This window comes from Oncorhynchus mykiss, chromosome 17 (genome assembly GCF_013265735.2).
Source record: "Oncorhynchus mykiss isolate Arlee chromosome 17, USDA_OmykA_1.1, whole genome shotgun sequence".
Taxonomy (NCBI): Eukaryota; Metazoa; Chordata; class Actinopteri; order Salmoniformes; family Salmonidae; genus Oncorhynchus; species Oncorhynchus mykiss.
The window spans coordinates 42,947,858-42,962,496 of NC_048581.1; the positions used below are offsets into that span (position 1 = coordinate 42,947,858).

The window sequence follows — 14,639 nt, forward strand, 5'->3', positions numbered from 1 at the left end:
CCTTGCGGTATGTGTGGGACCTTTTCCTAGAAAACTGTAGAGGAATGTTCATCCCCAGCGACTGCGCCACAGTGGATGAGGAGCTTTCCTCCAGACGTGACGCTTGACATTCCATCCAAAGAGTTCAATCTTGGTTTCATCAGATCAGAGACTTGTTTCTCATGGTCTGGGAGTCCTTTAGGTGCCTTTTGGCAAACTCCAAGTGGGCTGTCATCTGCCTTTTACTGAGGAGTGGCTTCCATCTGGCCACTCTACCTTCCATAAAGGCCTGATTGTTGGACTGCTGCAGAGATGGTTGTCCTTCTGGAAGGTTCTCCCATCTCCACAGAAGAACTGAGGCAATGGAAAGATGTGGGTTGATGAAAGAGAACCAAGCCACCACCACCACCACTCAGAGCAGCCAAGGCCAGAAGAGGAAGAGGTGCCAGCTCTGCCCAAGCGCAAAGGATAGAAAAGTCAGCTGCTGGTGTTCTCAGTGCAACACATCCGTCTGCAAAGAGCAGTCACATGCTTGTGGTTTGTAACAAATGCATGGACTAAGACAGCATAAGTAAGCATCACACACACTTTGCTCCTTTTAGTGTTCACGTTTTCTAAATTCACAATTGTTAGTGTTGTCGTTTATATTGATGATGAACTTTGGATTTTCAAATAAATGTTTTGAAATATTATAAAACATGCTTAAGATGGTTTTATTTTGTTGCTCACACTAAAAAGGTTGAATGTGAAAATTATGCTAATATTTTCAATAGCTGTTATGCATTTTCATCATATGTTATCATTAAAATGTGTATCAAAATGTTGAAGAGTGACTAAAAACATTTAAAACAAGAAAATAATTATTGAAAAGGTCCAAATCAGCACTCAAAAGAATTATGTTCCACAAAATTGATAATATTTTAGACCTATATAAATAAAACACAGATATTACATTAACGGTTCATTTTGACCCTGCATGCATGTGTGCATGCATGTGTGCAAAAATAACTTTCAGAGTAAAAAATAATAATAATAAAATCACACAAAAGTGTTACTGTCAAGTTCAACACAACAAAAGCCATATCTTTGGGCTACACTGCACGTAATAACATTGTACAATTTCTGCCTGTGGACATCTGTTCTACAATGTGCAGCAGAGCATGATACCCTTTGTTGGCATAATTGATCTCTTTCAGGCAGAGAGTACACCTGGCATACCTCTTTTTATCCACTGAGAGTGAAAGTGTATGGCGTTTCTTTCACCTCTATTGGCATCCAGCATAAGCCAGGCCCAGCTCCAGCTACACTTGATCCCTGAATCCACTTGTTTAACAAGCAACGCCTCATTTTTATTAACCATATACTGTCGAGGGAAAACATTAGTTCACAGATAGTAGTTAGTTCGTTAGCTAGTTAACATTTCACACAGATTGTCAAGGTCCAGTAAGCAACTAACGTGTTATAACTTGAGGAACGGCAAGGAGTCGTATAACTGTTACCAATTAATACTATAGCGAATTGGTTAGGGAACTAACGTTCTCATTTGATGTTGTAACGTTAGCTAGCTGTCTGGCTTTATTAGCCAGCTAAGTTTCAAACAATAAACTCAATTATTTGATCAGCTAAGTTTGCTAATGTTGCTCAACATTTCTCTGGCTAGCTAACGGAGAATTCGATCCAGCTACAGTACTATAGCAAGATACAATGCTAACAATACTTGTTTCACCACACTTTCTCCCTCACCTCAAACTTTCCAAATGCCAGTTGTTTTTCGGTTACAGCTCATGAAGTACGCTTCATCACCTTCTCACCCCGGTCTCCGTGATCTCACCTACCTCTCGTTATCGTTCAACGGACGCGCTGCTGTAACTGGCGAACTGCCTTTGCACCCTACTGTCTTTCTGCAACTAGAAAATCGCCCTTATGCCCTTATATCGGATGTTCTAAACACACTTCATACCGGCGTCAGTCTAGTTGTTATCGACGATATAACATTACTACCACTGTGTCGCAGTTTTTTTTTTTTTTTTACAGCTAGCAATAATTAAAAGGGGTTGAAGATGTATATAGGAAGCTACTTAGATATGTATGTAGGTGAATAACGTTACCAAGTCAGTGACAGATATAACGTTAGCTAGCGACAACCATATTAGCTAGCTAATTTAACTATTAACTGTAGCTAGCTAGATAGTTACTTCGTAAAATGATAAAACGTTGACAGAATCTACCTAAGAACGTGTGTAAGTTAAGTTATGCTTGCTAGCCATATTTGCTAGCTAAAAATAATTGTTATTCATGTCTTCTAAACATTATCTAACGAAAATACATTGACAGGGGAGATTACCGTGAGGGCTGCCTGTCACAGGTCCATGAGGAAGAGTGAAAAGCGCACAGCATGAGAGTAGGGAAAGGTTATAGATGGCTACTAGGGACCTTGTTAAACATCTCCTGTGGGACACTGTCATCATTGTCAAAATGTGTTGGAGACAGTGTCATCGTTTAATCTTATCAATAGATAGATATTAATGATGGGTCCCAATCCCAATTTAGAATTGCCCACGGGTTATTTGGTAAAGATCTGTTGATGCAGTGTTTGGTAATTGTGTTACTGAGACACAATGTATTCCTGTATAGTTAAATGAGCCCCTAGTTAAGAAGACCAGACACTACTGTTTATTGTTATTTATCATTCTTGTTTCTCACTTCAGTCTTTCATCACACTTATCTTCACAGATGGTGTTAAAGCACTCCGTACCAGGGATCGTGGTCCAACGCCACTGCTCCTGTGTTGCAGAAAGTGCTGTGTGCAATCATCTGGTGGCCCTTCTTTACCAGACAGCGCACTACTCTCAACTAAACATTCCTGCTGCACCACCAGTTCACAGCTGCACAGACACAGAACAGCGTTGGCACGAGCCATGAACACTTGTGAGTCTATCAATATCCATAAAAAAATGCACCTGAAAAGTATTCAGCCTATGTAACAGTAAATCCTTGTTAATTAGGGTGTGAAGCCAGGTCCGGTTGATGGGATAGTTCCGTAAACCTACTAACTCGTGTGCTGATGGAATAAGGTAAGGTATTTTCTTGTGATTTTTTAAAATGTATAAATCTGTATATTTTAATCCATTTTATTTCAACTTTTGGGCTTGTGCTGTTTCTGGAAAAGTCTGTGTCCACTATGAGTCTGTGTCATAGTAATCTGTCCAACCTGATGTTAAGGTTTAAAATGTTTTGCAGAAGTTCTCTCTACAAAGCACTCCATGGATATATGCCTGACATGGACCTTCTCCGCGTCTCAGAAACGTATGCCAACTTTTCTCCACTTACTGCCCCTCTGGTGACAACAATGGAAATGTCAGCTGATGTGCCCCTGGTTGAGTCCGCCTTTGGGCCAGTGCAAGCTGGCAGTGTGCTGTCCTATCAACTTCCACAGCCAAAGACCCGTGAAATTGTGAAAATTGCCGATGCCCCTTCTCCACTAATACTTCCGTTAGATGGCAACAGGCTTCAGTCTTCCCAGTGTGCTTACGTCCTTAGCCATCAGGGGCAGTTCCAGGTCAAGGCATTAGAGACAACCTACGAGAAGTCACACAAAGTCGAGTTTGCTACAAGGGAGCAGAGCAGCAGCCCGGAATGGCATCAGCTCAGGAAAATGAGAATAACATCGTCTCGTTTCCGAGAGATTTGCCATGTCCGGGGAGAGACCTCAGCGGACCGCCTAGCTGAGCGGATGTTCAAGGGATCTGGTGTGCAGACCGTGGAGATGAAGAGGGGGCTAGCCATGGAGCCAGTGGCAGTACAGGAGTACTGCACACTGAAGAATGTTAACTTCTTTCCATGTGGCTTCGTAGTGCACCCAGATGCTCCGTGGTTAGGATCCTCTCCAGATGGCATCATATTTGATCCCAGTGTGAGACCACACTTTGGACTCTTAGAGGTCAAGTGCCCAAATGTACCAAGTTAGGTTGACTGCCTTTACCTGAGGATACAGAATGGAGAGCTGAAGTTAAAGAGATTTCATGCTTACTACTGGCAGGTGCAAGGTCAAATTCTTCTCACAGGTTGTAGCTGGTGTGACTTTGTCATCTGTGCACAGGAGGACATCCTAGTTGAAAGGATATCTAAAGATCTACAGGTTTCAAAAACTATAAGAGAGAAGGTTGAACACTTTTATTTTTACCACTACTTGCAGAAGTGTCTCTCGCACCTGAATGGATCCCCTGCATGGGTGCAAAGTTTAGTGGTTTCATGAAAAATAACTATTGATGTTCTTGTGAAGAAAACTGCAGTAGAATATATTTGTTTAAAATAATGTATTTCAGCAAATGTTCATCAGTTCAGTTAATCAATTACACATCTCTAACATTGTATTCAGTCTTGCATTCTGGCTATTCTGTGTTTACTTGATTTCTTTCCCCCACCCCTAAACTCATTGCCTAATTAAAGCCAATTACAAGCTCCACACAAACTGATATTCACTACAACACAAATGATTGATACATGTCGTAGATAAACAAATTATTATTTTGCTACTACCAAATAAACATGTGTACATTTACACTGGCTTGGCCCATGCTCTGACCAAAGGTCCGTTTTGATAGTTGACCAACAGGCAAATAATTGGTTGATGCTGCCTGAGATGGTCAGGGGGATAACTGTGTCAAACAGCTTGTGCTCCTTTACTCTGCAGATCATTCTTTCAACATGTACTCTCAGCCTGGCAATGGATTGGGTCTCCCTAACCTCATGCGCTGGCATCTGTGTGCGTCTTGACAGAAATGCTGGCCGGTAGACCTTGCACGGAACAATGTCATCTACGAGAAAGCCCTTATCCACCATAATGGCCATGTCAGGGGGGAGTAAGGAAATAATTCCAGACTGCTTGAAGATCTCCTTGTCACTCACAGATCCAGCACACAACGATGACATAAAAGTGACAGCTCCATATGGTGACATTCCAAACATGCCCTTAAAGGTACAGTGTGACTTGTAGGAAGAAAACACCTCACTCTGCAGTAGTAGTGAAGATGTTGTCTGGCAGCGGAGTTCAGTGCAGTCGATCACTACCTGGGTGTCTGGATAGTCCTTGAACTCGGGTGGCAGGTGGGCTTTGATGGTTTCCCTGGGGATCCATATCCGTGCTGATCCAAGCAGACAGCAGAGGAAGTTGGCCCAAGAGATGATAATCCGGCTCACTGTCGATTGGTGGATGCTGAACCAATGGGCCAAATCCTTCTGCTTCAGACCCAGCGACAGATGAGTCATAAACAAGTAGAACTCGTCGATTGATGGCAGTGTCTGAACGAACGTAAAGAAAAACGTTTTAGTACAATATAGTCCTTACATTCGGTCCATAACAAAAAGTAAATCATGTTTTGAAATTACAGTAAGATCAAATAATATTCTAAGTATTTAAGGAAGTTGTCCCTTACCGGTTTTCTTCGAGTAACACTTGTTTCAGATGGATTGGTGCTTGTGACTTATAAACTTGGTCTCTGCTGCCCGCTCAGTCAAGTGCCAGAAGGCCATCAGGTGAGTGTAGATTGCAAATCTAAAAACAGACCCAGAGTATTTGAATACCAAAAAAGCTCATTACTATTATTGCCCATCTTCTCTAAGCATCAAGTAGCACTAGACATGACCAAGCTGCTATTGTAGCCTTTTTTACTTGTTACTGCAATTCAACTGTAATTCATAGCAGCTATCATCACAGCAGTGAATTTGTTTTAAATGTTCCATTATTTAACCTGGGAAGTGGACTAAGAACCAAATCTTATTTGCATCGACGACCTGGGAGCATTTTTGGGGGTTAACTGAAATCTAATGTAAAGACAATATACAGTTGAAGTCGGAAGTTTACATACACTTAGGTCGGAGTCATTGAAACTCGTTGTTCAACCACTCCACAAATTTCTTGTTAACAAACTATAGTTTTGACAAGTCGGTTAGGACATCTACTTTGTGCATGACACAATACATTTTTCCAACAGTTGTTTACAGATAGATTATTTCACTTATAACTCACTGTATCACAATTACAGTGGGTCTGAAGTTTACATACAAGTCTGAAGTTTACATAAGTTGACTGTGCCTTTAAACAGCTTGATAAAATCCAGAAAATTATTCCATGGCTTTAGAAGCTTCTGATAGGCTAATTGACATCATTTGAGTCAATTGGAGGTGTATCTGTGGAAATATTTCAAGGCCTACCTTCAAATTCAGTGCCTCTTTGCTTGACTTCATGGGAAAATCAAAAGAAAATCAGCCAAGATCTCAGAAAAACAATTGTAGACCTCCATAAGGCTGGTTCATCCTTGGGAGCAATTTCCAAATGCCTGAAGGTACCACGTTCATCTGTACAAACAATAGTACGCAAGTATAAACACCATGGGACCACACAGCCGTCATACCGCTCAAGAAGGAAACGCGTTCTGTGAACGTACTTTGGTGTGAAAAGTGTAAATCAATCCCAGAACAACAGCAAAGGACCTTGTGAAGATGCTGGAGGAAACAGTTACAAAAGTATCTATACACACAGTAAACCGAGTCCTATATTGACATAACCTGAAAGGTCGCTCAGCAAGGAAGATGCCACTGCTCCAAAACCGCCATAAAAAGCCAGACTACAGTTTGCAACGCACATGGGGACAAAGATCGTACTTTTTGGAGAAATGTCCTCTAGTCTGATGAATCAAAAATAGAACTGTTTGGCCATAATGACCATCGTTATGTTTGGAGGAAAAAGGGGGATGCTTGCCAGGCAAAGAACACCATCCCAACCGTGAAGCATGGGGGTGGCAGCATCATGTTGTGGGAGTGCTTTGATGCAGGAGGGACTGGTGCACTTCACAAAATAGATGGCATCATGAGGAAAGGAAAATTATGTGGATATATTGAAGCAACATCTCAAGACATCAGTCAAGAAGTTAAAGCTTGGTTGCAAATGGGTCTTGATGACCCCAAGCATACTGCCAAAGTTGTGACAAAATGGCTTAATGACAACAACGTCAAGGTATTGGAGTGGCAATTACAAAGCCCTGACCTTAATCCTATAGAACATTTGTGGGCAGAACAGAAAAAGTGTGTGCAAGCTAGGAGGCCAACAAAACTGACTCAGTTACACCAGCTCTGTCAGCAGAAATGGGCCAAAATTCACCCAACTTGTTGTGGAAGGCTACCTGAAACGTTTGACCCAAGTTAAATCATTTAAAGGCAATGCAGCCAAATACTAATTGAGTGTATGTAAACTTCTGACCAACTGAACATTTGATTAAATAAATAAAAGCTTAAATACATAATTCTCTCTCTCCTATTATTCTGACATTTGACATTCTTAAAATAAAGTGATGATCCTAACTGACCTAAGACTGGGAATTTTTACTAGGATTAAATGTCAGGAATTGTGAAAAACTGAGTTTAAATGTATTTGGCTACGGTGTATGTAAACTTCCGACTTCAACTGTGCATTCAATGTGCCTACTTATGCTAAGATACGCTAGCCTAGTTTTAAATAACAATGAACACGTTCTTAAAGGTAAGATGGACTTTGGGATAATAATAATAATTCATAGTAAATAAAACAATAGTAATGCTGGATAACAATAAATCGCTACTGTACCTTGTGTGAAAGGAACCACTTACTGTACATACAGTACACATATATAGCAACACAAGAATATAGATGAAGAGAGTAAGCAGTACCTGAACATATAGAAAAGCAGGTAAGCACTCCGGACTCTGGTCCTCAGCACAGTGGCTTCATTGGACATTGACACTTGGCTGTCATTACAGCAGAACCAGTTTCCACTGGCATTCAAGATGTCACTAATGTAGTGCCCTGTGGAACAAAGAAGACAGACTCCAGGTCAAGGGTCAGGCTCTTGTGGGTAATGGAGTGTGTTATAACAGTTAAACAGTTCATTTGGAAGGTATTTTATCTGTTACAAGTGTCAAGTTTGGAAATCAGAGATAAACACATACACGTGGCATGCCTCTCCATTCCTTTGAATTAAATTGCGCAAACTCTAAACATATAGCAGTGCTTGTCGGGATGGCACTTCGCTCTGAAGCCTCCAGCCTTGCTCGCTTGGTCTAAGAGGCTATCGGAGGGTCTAATTATCCCCTACACCAGGGTTCCACAACTGGCGGACCGTCGGATGAATTTGGCCCACGGGTGATTTTATTTGGCCCACCCCATGTTTTATGAGCAAACAATTTTAATTTTTAAAAGACTGTAAAAACACCAGCAAATCAGTTCCAAGTGATTTTCATTTTGGAAATCTGATCCAAAGTCTTCCTACGCCTAATAAAGAGATATATACGTGATTGTACACAAATGTAAGCAAGGTTTGAAATTAGTCAAATATGATATCTGTTTGGGCTTCTTACGGTCAATTTGCAGTCTACAAATTATTATTAATCCCGGCCTTCAACCCTCGATCATTTTCACTCCCTCAGCTTTGGGATACTTGTTTAAATGGCAGAGGTGCACGTGAACGCGCAAATTGAAAGTCGAGGAGAAGGGAGTGATTTGGGATTCAGCCTATGCCATATGTACTGTGCATCTGCATGTGTGTGTTTTAAGGTATTTACTTACCGGAGTTTGCAGAGCCTCCCAAATGAGAGACTACGCCAGTCAGCTGGTAGTAGCCATTCACTGACTTCACTGGCTGCTTCTTCAGTAAGAAAACACATGTGATCATTGGATTCTCATTTCCCCTACAGTCCATCACACTGTCTACAGTTCACAACACTACTCGTCTACTGCAGGAGGTCTACTAGATCATGTACTCCTCATAACTATCTCAGTGTTCTGTCATAACTTATATTTCACTGGTTTCACTCTCTATCTCTCCTCACCACTGAGGCTGTCCACAGCACTTTCCCTGGTTCCTGGTCATTTGAATCTGAGGGGTCAAATATACATATAAAGAGCTGTGAAAACGTGGTCGCTTGTCTGAATTGCTCTGGTCTAAAACAGCTTCCGTACATCACTAACGATGTCTGAGAAACATTTGAATTTGCAGCTTCTAGCTTCTCTGTCTGCAGGACCGTTTTGGGAGAGGGTGGATTGTGTGGTGTTGGAACAAGAATAGTGTTGTGATGCCGTGACCAATCTGAACAGCAGAGGGCGCCATCTTTGGCCTCTCCAGGTGGGTTGGAGATTTGGCTGGCAAGGGTCAGGGGTATGGACACCTGGATATTGGGGGTCTGGTTGGTGAGGGCCTGTGGGCTGGCACTGTGCAGGGGTGGCACCGTGTCCCCACAGAAGTTGGAGAGCCTCAGCTCCGAAGGAAACAAAAGAGGAGCCTCCAGCTTCTCCAACCCCCCAGGTCCTCCAAACCTATTCAGATGCAGAAACAGCACACTGCCCAGAGACAGAGAGGAACAGACAGACAATGAAACCAGTCAACAAATAACAGATGAGTGAAATTTGTTCAGTGGTGCTCATCCCTAAGTCCTACAACCTGCTCAGGAAGTAATTACTCCTAAATGCTCAGGACACAATGACCACTCATTTCATTAAATACTGCCAGTTCTATGAGAGGTTATAAAGGGGCAACTCACAGAGGCAGTGTGTGGAACTGCTCCACCTTTGAGGCGTGGAGGCCCTTGCAGCCCGCACATGTGAATTCAACCTTTTCTCCCTGAGTTAGAAACAAAAGCATTACAAAATGAGTGATACCACTACAATAATAAGATACCGTATTCTGAGACAGTGGGCAGCTTGCCCTGGGTGTTAGTCTCTACACCCAGGGCTAAACCCTACGTGCTGACTTTGAAAGTGAGTGCTAGGCTGCTTAGCAAGGTGCGCTCAGAGCTGAAGTCCAATGAGAGGTGATTGTAGTCCTCTCTGGTGGACGACTCGCGCCCACAGCTTCAGAAGCAGGACAAAGAGAAGAAAAATGCATCAGGTTTCTGTTTCAGGTCTTTACAATGTTATGCCATGTGTTTTGTAATATCATTTGAAGAAAGATTATGTTACCAGTAGATACATTACAACCAATGGGAGCTCTTACCTGGTACATGTGCGCACTGAGACAAGCTGGAACTCCAGCTGGGAAACAGGGCAGGTATAGTTCACCCCGAGTGTCTTCAGTATCATGCCCTCCTCCTTCAGCTGGCACAGCATATTCACAAGTAACTTGTGTGCGTCCTATGATGAGAAAGAAAAATACCAAGATGAAATCTAATTATTGAGAGAAAATGAACCCTTGCAAAAAGAGTGCATGTTCAGAAGAGAGTAGCGCCTCAGTTACCTGTTGCGTATCCCCCAGATACTTCAAATCATATCCCGACAAGGAGTACTTGACCTTCCACATGAGGTCTGCTTTTGAGTCCTGGTTTGCGCCACTGTCAGGTAGACCCGAATGAACGGTGCACATCAGACCTGTAGGGGAGAAAGAGAGTAAATTAGCAGCTGACTGGATGGTGTCAACCTACTGGCTTACGGCTGAAGAGGCAGATGAGCATATCCATATATTTTATATCTAGTGGCACCCCATCATTAGAAATTATTAATTCGATTCAATGCAATATCACCGTTGAGGACTGACAATGAAGCAAAACAAAAAAAATGTGTTGTTTATTCTCTTAAGATATTTGGTTTGGATACTGATCTCATTTCCAGAGCATTTTAAAAGCTACCAAATGTCCCATACTAATGTGGAATGTTCAGTCAATGACCTGTATGGGTAATGTAGTCATTCTACAGTTTCCAAATTGGCCTACAAATATCTATATCATAATCATTGTGTCATTGTTGTTCCTCTGGGTTATGAAGATTCCCAAAAACAAAACAAAAATGGAAATAAATAAATAAATGCAGCGGAATATGAAGTGGTTATGCTTAGGGAAAAGGTTAGCAAAAATGCTTTCCTAACCTGCTACGAAAATCACTTTCTATAGAAGTGGCATGAAGAGTGTGTCCCTCCTTGAATTTATGAACACAAATAATGGGTGGGTGGGGGTGTGTCTGCTTTTGAGCCTTCCCTTACCTGAGCAGGTTGGAGAAGGGGGAGGAGCTCCAGAGTTGTTCCTGGCGTAGGATTTCCTTTGAGAAGGAAGGCAGGACCAGGAGGCACTGCAGGGTGGCGTTTAAGAAGCAAGTGTTGCCAATGTTAGGCAACCTGTGAAGAAGAACCAGCCATCAGTACACACATAGAGATACAATATCCTAGAAACATTGAGTGGCCTATGTCATAAACCTTCATAACTCTAGAAAGTGCTGACAATGGCAGCCATCTTGGTCAGGGATAAGTTATATGTCACTCTATGAGTACACAAAGAAGTGGATGTCCTTTAGGACCAAGATTACCATAATTCATGGGTTTATAAATATCTAATAAAACGGACATGCTTGATAGTAAGCCCCATCCCCATAGTATATCAGACATTGATCTCTAAACAATAAAGAGCTTATTTTCAATGCATCTGCATTGTGTTGTGGTTGCATTTGCGGTGTGTTTTGGTTTACCCAAGAAGTTCCATGTTGACCAGGGCCCCCCGTTCTCCTCTGGCCCCCTGGGTCTCCTCTGACCTTCTGGTGGCTGAGCTGGCCCTGGGAAGAGTCTGGCTTCTGGCACCTGAGCCTGACCTCTGGGGTCTTGGGCTAGAGTGGTCCTGAAGAGACAGAGGTCTGAAGGAAGGAGAGAAACAGGTGTAAAGCTTCCAAAGCAGAGATAGTATCACTCTACACAGTATCTCTCTTAAATACTATACTGTACTATAAACACAGTCTGAGTCATTATGCTTGTATTGATGTCCATATAAATTTAGTGTACTAAGTAGACCAGGGCAATAGGTTAGTACTCTACTTATCCACTAGATGTGATTAGAAGAGCCTAAAATTGCAGTTTGAGGAAAATAACTTTCTGGGACTGTGTTATCAAGCGTCTCAGAGTAGGAGTTTGATCTAGAATCAGTATTTCCTTTTAGATCATAATAAATCAGATTATTATGGACAGAGAGGACCTGATCCTAGATTAGCTCTCATACTCTTGATTAACACTGTCCCTGTTCTTGTAGCTCTAAAGCCAACTCTTCAAGGGGACTCTAGGATGGCACTGTACTTATTTTATTTTTGTTTGAATTACCTGACTGTTGCGCCCTCTTGGCTGGTGTCTCCATGACTGTCCAGAGGGTTGGTAGGAGAGAGAGAGAACTAGGGCGGGACACCACTGGAGAGGATTTCACTGGGGAAGGGTGTTTGGCAGGTGACCTGGGGAGAGAGGGCTGTTTAGCAGGAGAGCAAGGCTGAGAGGAACAGTTAACAGGAGAGAGAGGTGGATAGAGGGAGGAGAGTTGGTCAGAGGGTGAGGGGTCAGAGGTGGCGGAGGCATTCCGTTCAGAACGGTCAGTTGGAATTGGAGAGGGGGATGAAGTGCTACTCTCCTTATTTCTTGTCTTCTGCTCCATATCAATTGAATTGGCTTTCTGCCGTTTTTTCTGTTGACAAGAATATGTGTTAGTGCAAAATAATTTTTCCCCGATCCCCAGCCAATGTAGAAAAAAAAATGTGTGTGGGGGGGTCATATTAATAGGAACAGGTAAGTCTAAAATAGAGGAACTTAGCTATCTATCCTCAACCTCAAATAACACAGTATAGACAAGTTACATTGAGTGACATTTGCAAAAGCTGAACTTCATATACATTTCATGTACACTTTTTATGTATTCGTCCATCAGAATCTACTTTTACTTCATTCTTCTCACTAGGTCTAAGAGAAAAATACTACTCCAGAATTTAAGTAGTTGTTAATTGATTAAATGACCTGATTTCATACCTTTTTGCACCAGCAGAAACAAGCCATGTCGACAACGAATTAAGACTGATACATATCCACATTACATCATTTTTCAAACTGGCTTTAAGACCATTGTGATGTCATCGGTCATGTATGACACCACAGTCTGGCAACCCAATCTAGAATTGCTTAAAATATAGAGTTCAATTATCAAATATGTTTTATTGAAAGCAAAGTTCTGCAGTATACATACAACATTGTAGATATGCTCCATTGTTTTCTTGTTCCTTTTTTTACATACATTTTTTATATATTGTTTATTTGAACATGCCACCACAATAAATGCATTTTAAGTGTCGTCATCTTCCTTGTTTTTTGATAGCTTCCATGTTGTTTGTGGGTTGGTCATCGGTTTATTGAAATGCTAAACGCTTTTTCTCATATTCCCCAGCAGATGGACAAGGGTTGGTCAAAAAAATGTGAACAGGTGATAGAGATTCAGCCTAAACCTCAAATAACAATCCAGATTGGTTAGGGACAGTTTTCCGTATTCAATCTTGCCCTGAGGGCAGCTCTGCCTCAAGGGCAGAATGTATGTGATTGGTTCAATTAAAGCTCAATGGTCACTGGGCAGAGCTTAAAGTGCCCAGTGAAAGTTAATAACCAATCTGATGGAGCTTAAGAATTTTGAGAAGACTAAATGACCAAATGTTGCACAATCCAGGTGTGGAAAGCTCCTAGATTTACTCAGAAATACTCAAAGCTGTAATCGCTGCCAAATGTGCTTCAACAAAGTATCGACTTAGGGGTGTGAATACTTACTTGAATACGGAAATTGAATATTTTATTTAAATTTCAATACATTTGCAAACATTTCAAAAAATATGTTTTAACTTTGTCGTTATGGGGTATTTTGTATAATTGGGTGAGAGAAAAAATATATTTACTCAATTCTAAATGCAGGCTGTAACACAACAAAATGTGGAAAAAGTCTAGGGGTGTGAATACTTTCTGAAGGCACTGTATGTGAAGATGAATCCACTAATGAAGTCACTCTGGTTAGGAGCGTCTGCTAAATGACTCAAATGTAAACGTAATAGAAATTAATTGTAAATAATGTATTGTGTCACTTCGGAGTCACTTATTGTAAATAAGAATAGAATACCATGGTTAAAGATAGTCATGAATGAATCGTGAATAACGATGAGTAAGAAAGTTTGAGGTATAAATATCATACCCGCCAAAAAATGCTAACCACCCCGATGTAAGAATATTTTAAGATAATACACAACGCAGAGGACTAGAGGTCAATAGGGAATTAACAATCAATGGAAATAGTTGTTTTTCAGTTCAACATCTGTTTAGAATCTGTGTAGGAATTTCAGTTCTGTACTCATAGCTACATGTGTCAAGTTGTCATTGGTCCAAATACATTGAGCCTGAAACAGGATACTTGTTATTTGCAGGAATGCAATCTGGTGAGGGCCCAAAAAGATGACACTTTCATTTTGTTGCACTGAAACATGCTAAATAAATCCCTGCTAGTGTCACGCCCTGACCTTAGAGATCCTTATTATTCTCTACGTTTGGTTAGGTCAGGGTGTGACTCGGGTGGGGAAGTCTATGTTTTCTGTTTCTTTGTTTTTGGCCGAGTGTGGTTCCCAATCAGAGGCAGCTGTCTATCGTCGTCTCTGATAGGGGATCATACTTAGGCAGCCCTTTTTCCCACCATTAGGTTGTGGGATCTTGTTTTCTGTTTAGTTTCTGTAGCCTGACAGAACTGTGCGCTTTGTTTTTTTGACATTGTTATTTTGTTTGGTGTCATCAATAAAGATACGATGTACGCCTACCATGCTGCGCCTTGGTTTCCTTCTACCAACGAGAGCCGTTACAGCTAGGGAGAAGTGCAGG

General features: G+C 41.5%; 2 protein-coding genes across 2 annotated transcripts; one reads left to right on the plus strand and one right to left on the minus strand.

Annotated features, from left to right (window-relative positions):
* The first annotated feature begins 2,670 nt into the window (after nucleotides 1–2,670).
* On the plus strand, nucleotides 2,671–4,341 carry LOC110493924. The gene is made up of 3 exons (XM_021568523.2): nucleotides 2,671–2,907; nucleotides 2,985–3,053; nucleotides 3,220–4,341. The coding sequence occupies exon 3, from the start codon at nucleotides 3,251–3,253 to the stop codon at nucleotides 3,944–3,946; it is 696 nt and encodes a 231-aa protein (XP_021424198.2). The 5' UTR covers nucleotides 2,671–2,907; nucleotides 2,985–3,053; nucleotides 3,220–3,250; the 3' UTR covers nucleotides 3,947–4,341.
* Nucleotides 4,342–8,820: 4,479 nt separating this feature from the next.
* On the minus strand, nucleotides 8,821–10,122 carry LOC110493189 (ubiquitin carboxyl-terminal hydrolase 37-like). Its single transcript, XM_021567471.2, has 5 exons — nucleotides 10,002–10,122; nucleotides 9,760–9,859; nucleotides 9,550–9,629; nucleotides 9,105–9,349; nucleotides 8,821–8,888 (listed from the first exon to the last, which is right to left on the minus strand). The coding sequence occupies exons 1-5, from the start codon at nucleotides 10,112–10,114 to the stop codon at nucleotides 8,821–8,823; spliced, it is 606 nt and encodes a 201-aa protein (XP_021423146.2). The 5' UTR covers nucleotides 10,115–10,122.
* Nucleotides 10,123–14,639: the final 4,517 nt, after the last annotated feature.

What these genes read in the sequence shown, in the direction of transcription:
- LOC110493924 (XM_021568523.2), top strand. Translation starts at nt 3,251, where the DNA reads ATGCCTGACATGGACCTTCTCCGCGTCTCAGAAACGTATGCCAACTTT.
- LOC110493189 (XM_021567471.2), bottom strand. Translation starts at nt 10,114, where the DNA reads ATGCTGTGCCAGCTGAAGGAGGAGGGCATGATACTGAAGACACTCGGG. An exon ending in TCAGTGCGCACATGTACCAG is followed by an intron (nt 9,860 to 10,001) that starts GTAAGAGCTCCC and finishes CTGCTTCTGAAG; the next exon opens with CTGTGGGCGCGAGTCGTCCA. An exon ending in CAAAGATGGCGCCCTCTGCT is followed by an intron (nt 8,889 to 9,104) that starts GTTCAGATTGGT and finishes TTGACCCCTCAG; the next exon opens with ATTCAAATGACCAGGAACCA.